General features: G+C 35.4%; 1 protein-coding gene across 1 annotated transcript in view; it reads left to right on the top strand.

The window, feature by feature from the left end:
• Positions 1-15,870, top strand: part of GCC185 (GRIP and coiled-coil domain containing 185 kDa) — a 40,836-nt gene extending 24,966 nt beyond the window's left edge. Inside the window, exons 12-15 of the mRNA XM_089647455.1 lie at positions 1,365-1,570; positions 4,332-4,494; positions 5,806-5,914; positions 6,365-15,870. Of these exons, the coding sequence (XP_089503581.1) occupies positions 1,365-1,570; positions 4,332-4,494; positions 5,806-5,914; positions 6,365-6,426 (540 nt within the window). The 3' untranslated portion in view covers positions 6,427-15,870. The remainder of the gene's footprint in view (positions 1-1,364; positions 1,571-4,331; positions 4,495-5,805; positions 5,915-6,364) is intronic.
• The last annotated feature ends 1,029 nt before the right edge of the window (positions 15,871-16,899 follow it).

The raw sequence follows: 16,899 nt of genomic DNA, 5'->3' as shown, positions 1-16,899 counted from the left end.
AAAGACAAGCCCACGGTGCCATAAATGAAATGATAACATCGTGGAGAGCATTAATTTATATGTTCATGATTGTTATCTCCGTCACCCACAGCATAGACTGGTTTATCTCCCGGCCTTCAGGACTAACTTACAATGCTCATGCCTGTTGGGAAGGCAATCTTGAATAGAATCAATGTGGATATCGACATATTTAGCATCAATGAAGCAGTCTTTAACCCATTAATATTTTTATTAAAGCCAACACGTAGACCAGAGGTTACCAAACTTTTTTGCCCCGTAGACCACTTGCCAAATATTTTTTTTTTCCCTAGACAACGGGAATTTCTTTCTGTAGCTGGTCCTACAGAACTGCCCCGTAAGTTCTTTGTTAGCGCTTATTCCGATCAGTTCTTCTTGTCATATGATATCCGATTCAACATTCCATTTCCACAGTCAAAATGTCCTTAGTTTTGAAGTCTGTGTGAAGTACATCTAAATGTTGAACGTCATTATTACCATGGACGTTTTTCAAAAGCAAGTTGGGAACTAGGAAAAAAGCGGCTTCCAATGTGCAATGTTTTGGTCCAATATATTAATTCTGATGAGAAAAGGAACATAGACTCTATTTATATACCTCAATAAATAACTTTAAGATATATAAACATACAAATATCAAATAAGTAATTTCTCAGCCTATTATTAGTATTACGTAAACTGTGTTATTTGTCTTAGGTGTATTGTGTAATTTACGGAACTCCTAAATATTGAGTTGAGGTAAATGGGGGTCCGCTCGTATGTACCCCCAGTTGAATCTCGTGGACCCCCAAATTTTTTTCTCGCTGACATAGACCCCCAGCAAGTTGATATCGACCCCTGGGGGTCCATATAGACCACTTTGGGAACCTCTGACGTATACCATACCATACTTGAAAAGGTGACATTTTCATTTTGTCTTCAACTAACCTCCCAAGACAAAATGAATGTATAAGGTTGACATAGCAATTGTAGTGCTTCGCACTATGCGTGGGCACGATTCTTCAACACTGCAAATGCAGGGGTTCGGCCCAAAGGGGTAAAAAGGCAAGCTTTGTTGCTACTAGTATAGTTGATACCTACTTTTTTATATTTATGTAATTCGGCTTTCTAAATTTGAAATGATGAACGAAAAATGTCAAAATCAAGCATTGATTTGTTGAGCAGTGTGCAGGTTAAGTCATTTAGTTAAAGTTTAAAAATACGGTAATGCAATGCTTCTTTATTGTGTACATTTATCTTCAATTTACTGTGCACACTATGGTAAAGCCAGATTAAATAGTAGAGAGGAAATACCATAAAAATCTACAGTGTTTAAGGGTTGTTGGTAATGTCCATATTTATCTTTTCAGGGTTCCGAAAGCACCCCATCACCATCCCCAACTTACGTTTCCCGCACCTCCGGGCAGGGCAAGGCCCCCTCCGGCCGGGGGCGCCGCGAGCCTGTCCCGCTGGAGCAGCTGCTGGGAGAGGACATCCCGGAGCACGGACTGGAGGAGGGGGATCTGGAGCACAGGCTGGAGGCAGCCTTGAGGCAGATTGAGATGCAGGATAAGAGGTTACTCATTATGTTTTATTTTAAATTCAATTGTATTACTTATTGGTTTTCATTGATCATAAAATTGTCTTATATACAGGGTGGCCACAGACCTGGAAAACCGGGAAAACCGGGAATTATCAGGGAAATGTCAGGGAATTTCAAAATATTCTTAAAATATCAGGGAATTCCAAAAATAAAACGAAATTCGTTATTTACGATTTGTGAAGTCCCAAAGTTGTGTTTTATTACTTTTACTTGCGGCGTGTGTAACAAAAGATATGCCGACAAAGACAAACCAAATAAGTAGGTATTTTTTTATTATTATTTTCGTAAATAGCTCTTGCAACACAATCATGTCGTAAACCACCCGCCTTGGTTTTTCCCCTATACTATGTAGGTGCGAAATCTGTAAAGAAAAAGCTAGCAAAGTTACAACAAAGTGTCAAAAGGGTCGGACACCCATTACGGTCGTAATAAAATTTAAAGATCATCATTATCAACATTTTTACAAAGTGTCAATACAGTAGAACCTCGTTAATTCGAAATCCACGGGACATCAAAAATCAAATTTCGAATTAACGAATTCCCACGTAATTTGAATTTTTATGAAAAAAAAAATACGCCGAAAATCGATTTTCTCGGCCGCCTCTTCAAATCCGGGTGGTATTTTAGTTGTAAATTCGTATTAATACCAATTATTTCTTTATATTCGCGGCCGATTACCGTAGCGGCGGGCCCTTTAAATTCAGATATTCGCAATAAATTCGTAAAAATGCTATATATTTACGCGTTAATCGAGATTTCGCTGCCGATTTCGGCCGCAGCCTATTCTTTAAATTGAGATATTCGTAAAAATACGATATATTTCCTCGTAAATCGAGATTTCGCGGTAATTTTTCCGTCGCGGCCGGCCCTTTATTTCAAATATCTAAATTTAAATTCGTAAAAATACGATATATTTCCGCGTTAAACGAGAATTCGCGGCCGTATTCCGTCGCGGCCGGCTCTTTAAATGCAGATATTCGAAATAAATTCGCAAAAATACGATATATTTCCGTGTAAATCGAGAATGCGCGGCCGATTTCCGTCGCGGCCGACCCTTTAAATTAAGATATTTGATGTAAATTCGTAAAAATATGATATATTTCCGCGTAAATCGAATTTTATCGGCAGTTTTTCGTCGCGGCCGGCCTTTTAAGTTCAGATACTTGAAGTAAATTCGTAAAAATATGTCATATTTCGGCGTGAATCGAAATTTTTCGGCCGATTTCCGTCGCGCCGTATTTTTTAACTATATATATATATACGGATATTCGAAGTAAAGTTAGTAAAAATACGATATATTTCCGCGTAAATTGAAATTTTGCGTCCGATTTCCGTCGCAGCGGGCCATTTAAATTCAAATATTCGAAATAAATTCGTAAATATACGATACATTTACGCGTAAATCGAAATTTCGCGGCCGAGTTTCGTCGCGGCCGACCCTTTAAATACAGATATTTGGTGTCAACTCGTAAAACTACGACATATATCCGCGTAAAACGTATTTTCTCGGCCCTTCAAACTCGGATATTCGAAATAAATTTGAAAAAATACAACATTCCAGTGTAAATCGATTCAGATTTACAAAATAATAATACTAATTAGGACGATGTATAACCACGTAAAAATACATTTTTCGGCGTTTTACCGCCACGGCTGACTTTTAGATTCAGATTTACGAAATATTATGATTTATTTTCGCAAAAATCAAATTTTTTCGCGCGGACAAAAATAAATTTCAAGTTACGAATTAACGAATTTCGAATTAATTTTTTTTTAAATTATTCTGTGGAAATTTTTTTGGCGAAAATTTCGAATTACGCGTTTTTTTGAATTATCGGGGTTCTACTTTACTTACTTTTGTTTATTTGTCTATTTTTGTCTGGTCTTTTCATTTGTACACAAATTGTCTTCAGGCGAAATATCATAAATTTGTAATAAGTGTATTTTGTTTTGAATAGATCATTGTGGTGCAAGGAAATAATAAATGCTTTAGATGACGGAATTCCCTTTATTTATGTATCTGTTCTAATTTTCTGGCGTAGATGAAAATCGTGTTTCAAAAATAAAATTTTGAACGATATGTCCTTATACCAAATAAAACATATCAGGGAAAAATATAGAAACTGCCCTGGAAAACCTGGAATTATCAGGGAATTTTGAAATCCGTTTTTTGTGGCCACCCTGATATAAGTGCATTACTCTTTTCTTCTCTTGATCAACCTGATTTACGCTTGTTCATTGTTTTCCCAATTGCCACTTTTGTCTTCTCTTGATAAACTTGTTAATTTCTGTTTCATTTTGGCCACTCTTCTCTCACCTTCATCAACCCAGCTCGTTCATACACATTCTTGTCTCGTATTGGCCACTCTTCTCTCATCTTCATCAACTCAATCTTATTAATTCTTCTTTTACTTTGACCATTTTTCTCGTCTCTTGATCTATCTGGCTCTTGATCAACCTGCTCACATTGGCCACTCTTCTCTTTTCTGGATCAATCTGACACATTTTTATATGCTACTGTACATTTCTTCTCAAGTCGCCCACCCGTTCACCAATCCTGACACATTCTTGCCTCAAGTGGATTTTTTTCGTCTTTTGATGAACTTGGTACATGATTCCAATTTTAGTATTGCTTATTTGCATTACTAAATGTCATTAATGTTTAGTTGAATATGAATTTTAGCTTTTTGAATCGTCACAAATAATCATGTTAATTGTTATTTTGAATGTCCAGGTTGGCGCACATGACGGACATAGTGGCCGAAGCGGAGAGGGAGGTGGCTCGACGCGCGCAACTGGGCGAGGTCCTGAAGGAGGAGGTCAGAAGGTGCCAGAGAGCGCAGGACAGGTCTCAGCACCAGCACAACCAGGAGTATCTCAAGAATGTCATCATCAAGGTTAGCAATTGTAACATAGTCATTTTCCATATACCTAAGGCTGCGGCCATAGACATCCAAATTGATAGACCAGCCCATCAGGGAAAGGGGAACAATCTGACAGTATACAGGCAACTCACATTGTAATATCACTAATTAGTCCTCGAAAATAAAATCTGATAACTATAACTATAAAATACGAATAACTGGTCCTTTTTACAATGGCGCATAAATTGCTGGCTGCATAAAAATCTCTTCTAAAAATCCCAAATTGGGTAAAAAAAAGTTTAGGCTTGTTTCCCAAAATGGATATTTTATTATGCTATTTAATTAGACACTTTTACAAATGTGTTAAAATTTACCCACCTCACTCATTTTTAGCACCGCTACGCTAGGGTCTTAAAAATGATCATTCAGATCCTGCGCAGAAAAGTCCCACAGTGGACTGCGCTGCAAACTGTTGCCCTACTTCAGCGAGCTTTGCTTTTCTGCGTCTGGTTATTTGAATCTGTAATCTTTGGCGGTCAACGTAATATTGATGTCTTGGTGTATTTAAAGCAAAGTCCTGGTGCCAAAAATATGAAGGAGAACGAGCAGTCTCTGTAGCCGCCGTAAAGCTGGTCCAATCTCTTGCAGGGTTCTTTCTTGTTGATGATTCCGGGTCTGGTCCAAAAGGTAGTCCGTGGTCCAGGATAACGCGAGGGTCAGAAGAGAAAGAAGGCGAGCAGAGGCAGACGTCGGAGCGAGGTAGAGGGCAGAGCAGAGAGTGTTGTAGAGCTGATGAAGGTTGATGATGATCTGCCTTTATCATGGCCTTGTGCCTGTTTTAAAGGGTCGTCCACTACCACTGCCCCTGTGTTTAGGCAGATTCTCAGAATCGTGCCCGCGTGAAATGTGATGACCGACGTTCGTTCTGTCACGCCATGACGGCGCATGGCCGGTTGTCCTTTCACGTGATGACAGCGTACGGCCGTTTCTCTATAACCTCTCTGTCTACTTGCCTCCAGCCACACTCCGACGTTTTATTTATTGTCATATTAGATATACAGCTTTCAATTAAATCGATACATTAAACATTTTTATTCTATTAGGATTAGATACAGTTAGACATTTTTAAGATAAGTTACAAGGAGAGAAAATACGAGATGCAATGGGCCGAGCGGGACTAGTTACCGCAAGGCGACTTTAGTCATAGGGCAGCGGTCGCGGACGGCCGCGCCTTGTTTGTTTTGGGACTCGCTTTACGCCAGACAGCAGTGGCCGAATCCATAGCAGCATGTCCGACATAGCTTTCTAAAAGTCAGTGACTGAACACTCTTGATTTGATTACAGTTCCTTACCTTGGGAGCTGGTGATGAACGCTGCCGTCTAGTTCCAGTGCTGCACACTATACTTACCCTGAGTCCTGACGAGAAGCAGACACTTACTGCCGTTGCCAAAGGTAGGTTAAGTGTTCCTTAGCAATTTTAACAACTGATTTTCCCAATGGAATGATAATATGATGGGGCGCTGATTGTTACTCCGACCAGTCTGTTGCATAAATCCTTTTCTTCAGAAATCTAAGAATATAAGTTTAGTATAATAATCTGTGATATGATAGATGTTAGTTATCTGTGCTAAACACAGATGGCACTAGTAGGATTATTTCGGAGCTACCGATATTACAGAGAACTACATGATCGTCATAAACACCACTGCTCATCAAGGTCAAGTGCACAGAGGAAGATTCCTACCATCATATGATAAGAACATTGGCCTACTACTGTTTGTCTTCCAGTTTCATTATAATTTACGTCAATAAAAGTCTATACTTTTTTTGTGTATTCCCAGAGTTTCATTTGAATATTTCGAGAATTACAACATAATCTAAGTATGAGTTTTTTTTTTGCAGGTGTTGATCCCAATGCAAGCCGTGGCTGGGACAGCTACCTCCCGTGGTCGGGAAAAAGTTGAAGATATCAACTTCCGTTCCTTACTGCTAAACAATCCTATCTTTGTTAGTCATCATTCGTTATTAGTGAGCACTCTTCGTTGGCATCACTGTTCATTTACCCCGTGCGGGATGGCTGGTGTACCTGGGGGAAAGATTGCACTGGAATAATAATATGTAATTAAATATTGCTGTGGCGAAGCGACACTGCCACATTATAGACGAACGGGGTGTATACAAGGTGTAACGAGACGTGTAACGAGACGTGCCCAACCAATGATTCCTGAACTTATTTGGTGAAAAAATGTACATTTTGATCTCTGATGACATTTTTTTTTGTAAAATTTCCATTATGTACTCCTAAATTTGTTATTATTGAAATAACACTTTGTTTCAACTTAATTAGTACAAGAAACAACTATTTACATTGAGGAAATGGAAAAACATGCATGAAATAAGTTATTAGGTTCTTAGTTTGGGTTATTTGAATAAATTGTACTTATTTAAATTGAAGTTGAACTTTTGGCAAACGTCACATCTTACTAACACAAAAAAACATGGCATAAAAATTTAGAAAATTTTGAGCTTTGATTGCAAAAACCAAAATGGATCTTTAATGCATCTTTTACTATCTCCCCTGTTGTAAATAATTGTTTCTTGTACTTTAGGTATCCCATATAAATAAAAATCGGATGTGTTTATCCGAGACACTATCTATGTAGGTTACAAACAAATTTTTTAGAACTTTGTAATCATTCAAAAAGATGCTGCAAAAAATGGGAAAAATCAGTTGAGGGTAATAATGTTAATTATGAATTTGAAATATGAGATTGACAAAAATGACACAATATAATTAGGTCCCAATGTTCAAGTGGTTAGAGGCGTTGTCCCAGTAAGACAGAGATTCTGGATTTATAGACCATTACCTTTTTTTAAATTTTCTGTGTCTTGTTCTGTTTCATATTTCGTTTATATTTATTAGTATTATCTTCTTCTTCAACAATAGTTTCTTGTAGTAATTAAGTTAAGACAAAGTGTTATTTAAATAATTTGCTTGTAAATTTAATATTAACTTTCTGGACACTGGCTAGGAGATTAGGACAGCCCAATACCGTCAATACTGTCGAAACACAAGGGTGGAATGGGACTTTGCTAGGAACAGTTAGTTAGTTTCCTAGCCAGTGGCGACATGTGAAATAATATATATATATGTTTTTTTATTGAATAAAGATGTTACCGGAGACCAAAAAATGCTCGAAATAAGCTCAGAATCGCTGATTAAATAAATTCTGTCGAGTATGTCCTGCCACATCCTTTAATCCGTCAGCAATGATATGTGAAAGACTGAACGGTTTGAGAAATATTTTAAGATTGGTTGAGGATGATAATATGGTACAGTGTAAAGTAAACACACTCCTAACCTTTAAAAACTCACATTTTTATTGTGAAATGATTTGTGTTTTGTGTAAGTATAGAAAATACATTTGACTGGTTTGAAAATGTTTTTTTTAGCCTTAAATCTTTCATTATCATTGATTGGTGATTAACCGTTTGAGTGCTAAAAAAATTCATACAGTTGCTTGTAAAATGCCACCAAAAAAACATTATTTTTTATGAAACTATATATTTTTTTAAAACCCCATAAATTCTTTGAATTTTCAAGGATTTCGATGATTTTTTCGGTGTTTTATTAAAGAATATTGGTTTAGAATCACGCGGAGGAGGATCCCGAAGTCCAGGCGTTTCGAAAAAATGAGAATTTTACGTACAGACGTACGCGCGAATCAGAACACGACTGACGCAATCGACGGAAATCGACGATCGGCAATCATCGTTAAAACACGAATTGACGAAAATCGACGATTGGCACCCAAACGGTTAAATAAACCCTTTTAGACGATATCCTAGCCAAATATTTTATTTTTACGCACAGTTTGTTTAACCACTTTGTGTGGTTAAACAAACTGGTTGCGCGATTTGTGTTCGGTTTTCGATTTAGTTAATATTATTCCTCAAAATATTAACGTGGAAACATATGAACTGCATACTGTAGCTTAAAGCCAATGAATCCACCTAGATTCCACCGTTTATCGCACATTTTTATTAACTCTATAAATTTGGCATATTATGGCAAGTGATCGCACAAGCGTTTTCCAAACTGGCCATAATATGCCAAAAATTGCTCTAGTGGTTAAAGCAATATCAATGGATCATAGTTATTTTATTTTTTTATAGTTACATCAGCGCAGATCTCACTTGATCTATTTCATAAATAGATCCGTGAAAACAGGTTTTTCTATGGAATAGAAAATCAAAGTTTCGTTCATTAAACTGACCATAGAGTGTCATTGGATAGATCAGATGAGAAAGCGCCAATACATACTACCTTACTACTCCTCAAATATAATCTAATACTAACAAGAATTAATTTAATGTCGGAACTTCCTAATTATTGAAACTATATATAATTTTTTTTACATTAATTATAATTTTAGATGTTTGTAAATTATTGGAAAAATTTGAAGTTTATCGACAAAGGTATATATGTACATACATGTTTTTTTGTCGTTGGTGTTTTGTAGAATTGACGATAATGTTAAAAATGATTATTTTACAGAAGAAACTTTTTAACCCTTAAAGGCCAGACCCCTGCATTTGCAGTGTCGACAAATCGTGCCCACGCACGGTACGAAGCACTGCAATTGCAGTGTCAACCTTACACATTAATGTAGCCTTCTGATATTATTTCAACTATGTTGACTGAAGACAAAAACAAAAAAAAACGTCACTCAATTGACAAAGATCAAGTATGATGTTGTTTACGTGCTGGCATTAACAAAAATGTTTTTTTTATTTATTGAAGTTTCTTGTCGGTCCCTAAGGGTTGAACTATATCTAAGAAATATTTAACCTTTCTACATAACACCAATGATTATTAAAAATGATAACAATAGTAGTATTAAACGTTTACATACTATGTTATAAAAAAAAACTTTGAAAGTTATGATAATCACTTAAAAAATCACATACTTAAAATATTATTCTATGTATTCGAAAATGTTGCCATAGATATTAATTTACTAAATAAGATGTGAAATTTTATGAATGTGTTGGACCAGTAACAATTTGATATTCGTACTTAAAATCTAAAATTTTCATAGATAGCCTGAACCCTAAGCAAGCCAAGCAACTTCTCAATATGGGTATTAACCCACTGAGGGAATTAGTAGCTCTATTAACAGGACACTGCCACCCGAGCGTGGTCGCGCTGTCGATAGCTAGACCGATATTGATAGTGCAATGAATAAGAAATTGACATACATTGGTAACATTCGAGGTATTGTCCATGAAATGACATTCAGAAGAGTCAAACGTCAAAACAGCTACATAAAAATATTAATAAATTGATAATGTTGAATTGAAATACTAACCTAAACATGCATTGGCAGTCCGCATTTTATTTTTGACACTAAAAAAGTAGTTAATTAGTTAATGAGGTCTTTATTCACAACGTGAACAACTTTCGTATCTCCAAGACCGAATCAATGTAGTAGTATCATTGGCCCGAACAAATTCAATTCTAAGAGCTTCGTTAGTTCAACTCCATCCGTTAATAAGCCAGTATTTTGGCATATCAAACAACATTATTAAAAAAGGTGTGTATATTGACAGTTACCCGAAGCTTATCTGATACTATCGGCCGTCGGAACATTTCTGATCAATCATTGACCGCGCTCGCAAATATCGGTAAAAATATAACTGACCATAGATGACGAATTTAGTCAATATCGTATTGACATAGGTCTTTATCGATTGTCCGTGCTAGACCTCTACTATCAAAGGATTAAGGTCAAACATGGGAGGTAACACAATTGGCCTATGGCTTAAGTGCTTACATCTGTCTCTGAATCAAACGGCAAGTTTTAACAAAACTCTTTACATACATGTATGAAGGCGTGCACTCACTTTAATGTGAAATAAAGTCGTGGTCATCGTTCCTGATAATTTTTTCATTGTGTGTGTGGCTTATCAACTTATCCATGCAAGATATGAAATGAAGAAAGAGGCTAGTGCGCAAATAAAATTAAGTAATCTAGTTAAATGTAGGTACCACAAAATAATAAATTCGATTTTTAAAATTACATTACAAAAAACTACTTTCTTGTCCGATAATGTTCCTTCATATTCCTGGAGATTCTTCAAGATGTGTGCGGACAATGCTTGACAGTTTTGCGGCCACACACCCCACACACCTTAGAGAGAACTAATTGACTGCTAAGCCATGTTTAAATATTAAATGCATAGATAGATTTAAATTGTCTATTTACTGGTGTTCTGTCTATGATTTGTTAGATAACAATGTCAGAAATATTTTATTATGAATATAATTTTGGATCATAAACGTAGAATGCAGTAATGAGCCCTTTCAAAAGATATCAAATAAAATTGTGGCCATTAATTTCATTGAAATTAAAATTTTAAAAAATTTTTGCAATGCTGATTTATTTTTATATTATTTAGGAGGCCTATGGGAAATTATTTCCCTAAGGGACTGTGTTGTCTTTGGGAATGCTGTGAGGAGACTCTTTTGATCAATAATTATTGATCTTACACTGTAGACTTGGTGGGAAATTAATTATTATTAACATAGAATAAAGAAGAACACTGGAAACGCTTTCTGTATAGATTTGAAAGGAAATCAATGTTGCCAATGACTTAATACCTTTTGGTTCTAACCTATTTAGCATGCGTTCTGTCTCTATTACACTTGCCTGAAATCGTATATCACAGGGCGGTTCTAGACCTTTCTTCAGGTGATAAGATTGAAAAAATACAAAGTTATGTTGTTGTGATTTTAAATACAGGGTTTTCCAATAAGAGGTGTTATTTTGATATTCAATCGTATAAGATCAATGGTTTCGTTGCTTGTGTGGCACGTAGCGCCGTCTTGTTGAAAGTAAACGTTGTCCAGATCAATACCATCCAATTCCGGCCATAGAAAATCATTAATCATCTCTCGATAGCGCAATCCATTCACCGTAACTGTTGCTCCAGCCTCATTTTCGAAAAAGTAAGGTCCAATGACTCCGCCGGACCATAAACCGCACCAAACAGTCACACATTGAGGATAGAGAGGCTTTTCAACAATAACTCTTGGGTTTTCCTAGCCCCAGATGCAGCAATTTTGCTTGTTGTCGAAGCCACCGAGGTGGAAATGGGCCTCATACCTCAAGATGATTTGCATTTGATTCACTCAAGTGAATTTTAATAATTTCAATGCGTTGTTGAAGCGTGTATGGTTCCATTTTTATTAATGGCGTAGTTTCTATTTGCAAATGTCAAAAAATGACAGCTTCAAAAGTAACATCTACCGAAATACTGGGCTATTCACCTTATTGGAAAACCCTGTACATCTATTTGAAGTTCACTTTTGTTTTCGGGAATGAATGAATGCAAATCTTAGATCTGGAAATTAACGTAATTCCCGACATCCGATCGAGCTGAAACTCGGCAGATATCTCGCTGTCGTTGACAATGCATTCTATCAACTTTTGGTGGCAATCACGCACACACACGCATACATAAATGCATTTCTCTGAAATTAGATGACATTACAGCATTTAATATACAAAATAAATGTCGGTTCTACCCGATCGGCATTTGGCGAGGTTGTTAGCGCGGTGTACTCCAGTCACTGGGAAGGAAGGTACAATCCTCATTCAAAATATTTTTTTTTAAATATTTTTTTTTTATGTTTTAAAAGACATTTTAAAATAGATGTAATAGAGTATTAATAATAAAAATAAAAATAAAATTACGGGTTGATTTTTTTCAATCTTACCACTCGCTGTAACGCCATTGATGTATCGCCATCCCTTATGAATTTCATAATGATAGTGAAACACAGTTCTGTGTATGAAATTCAAGCAAAGAATGGTCAGACTTTTGCATCACGAAAAACACCCACATCTCATTCCTTGTTTTCTTCTTCATTCTGCGATTATACAGTAATATTTATCTAATGAGATAATTGAATCACTAAACAGTGGTGTATAAAGTTTTCCATTCATAATTAAATTTAATTAGTCTTGTCTTTATTCCTGGACTGGTTGAGATGAATCATTTTGTGGAGTTTGTTTACTGAATTTTATGTCTATGAAAAAAGTATGATGAAGATATTCATCACTCTACGCATAGAAAGATGCATTTATAATCAAACACTACTGAACTAAATATAAATGCAGAATTTTTAATAAATCTATATACCTAAATACAAATGTAAATGTTCGTTCGTTCAAAATCATAAATCTCCGAAATTTCTTCACCGATTGCTTTTAAATTTTGACACAACGTTGCATTCGAATACGCGTGTGTTTTTATATACCTACATTATATAGATGTCATCTGTGACCGGTAAAAACACTTTGGACATAAAACAACATGCGCTATTGTTTCTCTAACTGCACAGACAGATTGAATCACAGCAACGCGTGGCTGGGTATAAATAAAGCTAGTAATAAATAAAACTGAAAATAACACTTTTTCTTTATTCGATTATTAATCTGAAAACACCAGAGAGTCTAGCACAGTGAAATCGATAACTTTACAATATCGGATCGATCAACTACCGATGATTTTATTCCGATTTCCAGAGCATGGTCGCTCTGTTGATAACCAGATCAATATTGATAATGCAAATTGATATATGCTGGCAACACTGGCGCATCTGTCTATGAATTGACAGTCCTAAATGTCAAACGGCTATGTAAAAGTTAAAAATACTAATAGATTGACAGTATCAAATTGAAATATTAACTTTGATAACATTGGCAGCCTGCATGTAATTTTTGACATTAACCTTTCCCTTACTGTGGTAAAAAAATCCACGCGTTCCGGTGCTGTGTAGTCAATACACATCTCAAAATAAGCGATTTAATATCGGAAAAATATGAATATTCATAGCTAATCGATTATGTTTATTATATTTTATATCAAATGTGATAACAATTGTAATTTAATTTAAAACCATGCTAAAGAAACGTGCGAAGGGTCCACATCTAACGACGGTTCGCGGGCGACTGGCTAGCGGCTGGCGGCTGACACAAACACAGCTGTGCGGTCGTAGGTATCGATGGTCTAAATCAAAATACAACTGCAGACGTGTGGATGTCTCATGTTCCCGCATAGCGAATTAAAGCGGGACATCAATAGCGTGTCATTTCCTCGCACTCTTCGCGTATTAGTATCACATGGTTGATTGTATTGGTGTATTTGTTCCCGATTTTTAACAAAAATCTCTGATTTTTAATTGAATTTGAAAACTATGTAAAATATTATTTTTTAATTCAGTGCATAAATGTATAACGGAGGAATACCTAAAATCTGAACCCAGAATTTATTATATTTATAGAGTTATTAAAGTTATTAGAAGCAATGTGTAGTAAATACACACCACAGATAAGGAAAGGTTAAAAGATTTCTTTCAATTCTAAGAGCTTAGTTAGATCACCTCCATGCATTAATAAGCCAGTTATTTTGCATAACGAATGACATTATCCAAAAAGTTGTGCATACTGACAGCTTATCTGACACCTTGGAGGCCGCGCTAAACGCAGAGGCTTTTGTCTACCGACTGTCGACATCATATTCTGACCATGCTCGCAAATATCGAGCTAATCTAACTGACCATAGATGACCGATTTCATCAATATCGCATTGACCTAAGGGCTTTATCGATCGTCCGTGCTAGACCTTCTGACTGCCCAGACAAATGGTTTATCCACTTGATAATATGTCGTTTGTGGGTTGTATAAAAGACATTATTGAAATGGATTTTCTGTTGTGCATATAGGGGCACTGCCAGTTGTTAAGAGTGTTGTGATGTACCTTACAATATAAAATGGCTATTGTAATGTACATTTTATAAATTTCGATTTCTACTGGAGGAGATATAGTTTTTTGCATGGCTTTAGGGATAATATTGATTATATAGCATTATTCCATAGTGAGATGGCATTTGTTGAGCTGTGATATTAATAAAAATATATATGAATAATCATACAATGTGTGTGTAGCCTCCAGTTCTAGAGAGAACCATTTCAGTCCAGTCACTATTAACCATATTAACCCATCAGTCGTATAATGGCAATCGTAGAATATCTGTGTATTTTCGCTTCTCAATAAAATTCAAATAAACGTAATATTTCTGAACTTAAAAACTGTTTTTGAAGAGCGATGAATGAATGTTTGTTTGTTCAAAATCTTAAATGTCTGAAATTTCTTCACCAATTGCTTTGAAATTTTGACACAAGGTTGCATTCGGATATGCGTGTTTTTTATTACATAGATATCACCTGTGACATTTAAAAAGAAAAACTGCTATCTGTTGGATGTAAAAACAACACGCTCTATTGTTTTTCTATCTGCACAGACAGAGCCACATCAGCGTATGGCGGGGTACAGCTAGTAAACATATAAAAAGTTTTAAAAATTGCTCACCTTACATTTTTTCATCTAAGCTCTGAACTAAAATTACTGATAATTAAATTAAAAAAACACAAATTTTATTAGATAAATGTATTGATTGTAAACTGCCACTTTACTTTTGTCGTTCAAAATTTACAAAGTTTCATAAATTTTTCTCAAATTTCGGCTGGAACCTTTGGTTTTATAGAGGTGTACATTTTTCATTATTCTGTGGTTAACTTATATATTTGAATATTGGTGTTTTTTCTTTCTAAGACCAATAAGGGCAAATAGCTGTTTGTCCCCAAAATGGAAAAAATTAGCCTGAGTTAATTAATGACTTAATTAAACAATTTCCCCTTTCAGCATGACACAGACTGAAATAATTCTCTTAGTAACTGGACAATAATATTTTTTTCTGGTGTGCAATAAATTCTTTTAATAAAGTGGTGAATTCTCGGCAACTCATTTTGCGTTAATTGAACATGTTTTCATACAATGAATGGTGTATCTTAGCTAATCTGATGATATTTAACCCCTAAGGGGCAGACCCCTGCAATTGCAGTGTTGGAGAATCATGCATGGTATGAAGCACTGCAACTGCAGTGTCGATCTTTTACATTACTTTTGCCTTAAGATATTACCTTTGTTGTTCAATTTTCTTATCAGCTTTTCATCTACTACTGTTCAACTTCAGGAACAAATGCAAACCTTGTCACAGTATTGTAGTTATGATTGGATAAATAATACAATATAGTCTGTTTTTGTCATGTTTTTATAAAAATGGGTTGTCAATTCACCACCACTCTTCGAACACTTATAATATGTATTTTATGCACGAATTATTTGTTTTCATACATTGTTTGTTCCATTTATTCTATTTTATTTGGTGTGGTTAGTATAAGAAATGATTATGTTATTTATTTTTACTTTGTGTAATTTGTATTTTTGCTTCTGATAAACTTGATTCTGCTAATTTAAATAAATAAAATATGAAATGAATACAAAGATTTCTTTTATTATAATACTCTCAGTTAACTCAAAAGAAAAAACCAGCGGTAATTTCAATTAGCTTTCATAAAAATATGTGAAAATCATATTACAAAATATTTAATTTGGAAAAAGCATGTACACGGTGTTTGGAAACTAGTGGCACAAGTGAGATATTTGGGAACAGTAACCGGACAACTCAACACAGTGACAAATCAACACACTCTTGAAAAGTGATATAAATTCATGAAAAGTGATGAAACAAGAACTAGGTTAAATAGGTTAGGTTTATAGGTTAGCTTTTTTCATCGCTTTTAATGACTTTATATAACTTTTTGTGGTGTTTCAAGTGTGAATTGAATTGTCATTGTGTTGGGTTATAGTGGAACCTTGGGGAATCTAAGTAACAGAGAACCTTTCTCCATTGTTTTCGGCAACTAAAGGGTTAAATGAACTTTAGGAGCCAGGTCTATATTACACACTTGAAAAGACATACAGCTGATATTTCCCCCCCCCCCTAGCATTTTTTTTTACAAATTTTATCTAAAAAAATTCCAACTTCGGACTTGATTTACTCGAAAACTAATGTAAATTTCTCCAAATGTAATGTAAATTCACCAGTTATACAACGAGTTTCCGGACACCGCGTATAACTTTATAGGTATATAACTTTTTATATGATTTAATGGCTTTTCAGATCTGCTCACCAAACATAGCTAATGTCACTTCAAGCAAACTTTCGTTTCTAAATCAGGGCGATACTAAAAGAATCCACCACTCTGGAGAGAGGATGTGGCCTATCTTTTCCCGGCATGGGCGGAATTCGAACCTGCAAGCTCTGTGTTCAGAACCAAGCCACAGTCATCCGTATGTCGCCGTTTCGGCAAATGCATCAATGTTTTCTTTTCAAAAGGGTATCAGCATTAATTATCACAAAAAAATAATCCTATAAGAATTCCTATTAGAAATAGGGTAGATTCCGGTTAACAAATTTGAACAAAGTTGCCAAAGTTTGGTGCTAGAAAGAATAAAATATAGTG

Source organism: Hesperophylax consimilis, chromosome 26 (assembly GCF_061612785.1).
Source record: "Hesperophylax consimilis isolate HC1 chromosome 26, BYU_Hcon_1.0, whole genome shotgun sequence".
NCBI classification, from domain to species: Eukaryota; Metazoa; Arthropoda; class Insecta; order Trichoptera; family Limnephilidae; genus Hesperophylax; species Hesperophylax consimilis.
The sequence above is the reverse complement of the archived record's forward strand: the minus strand, read 5'-3'. Positions and strand labels throughout refer to the sequence as shown.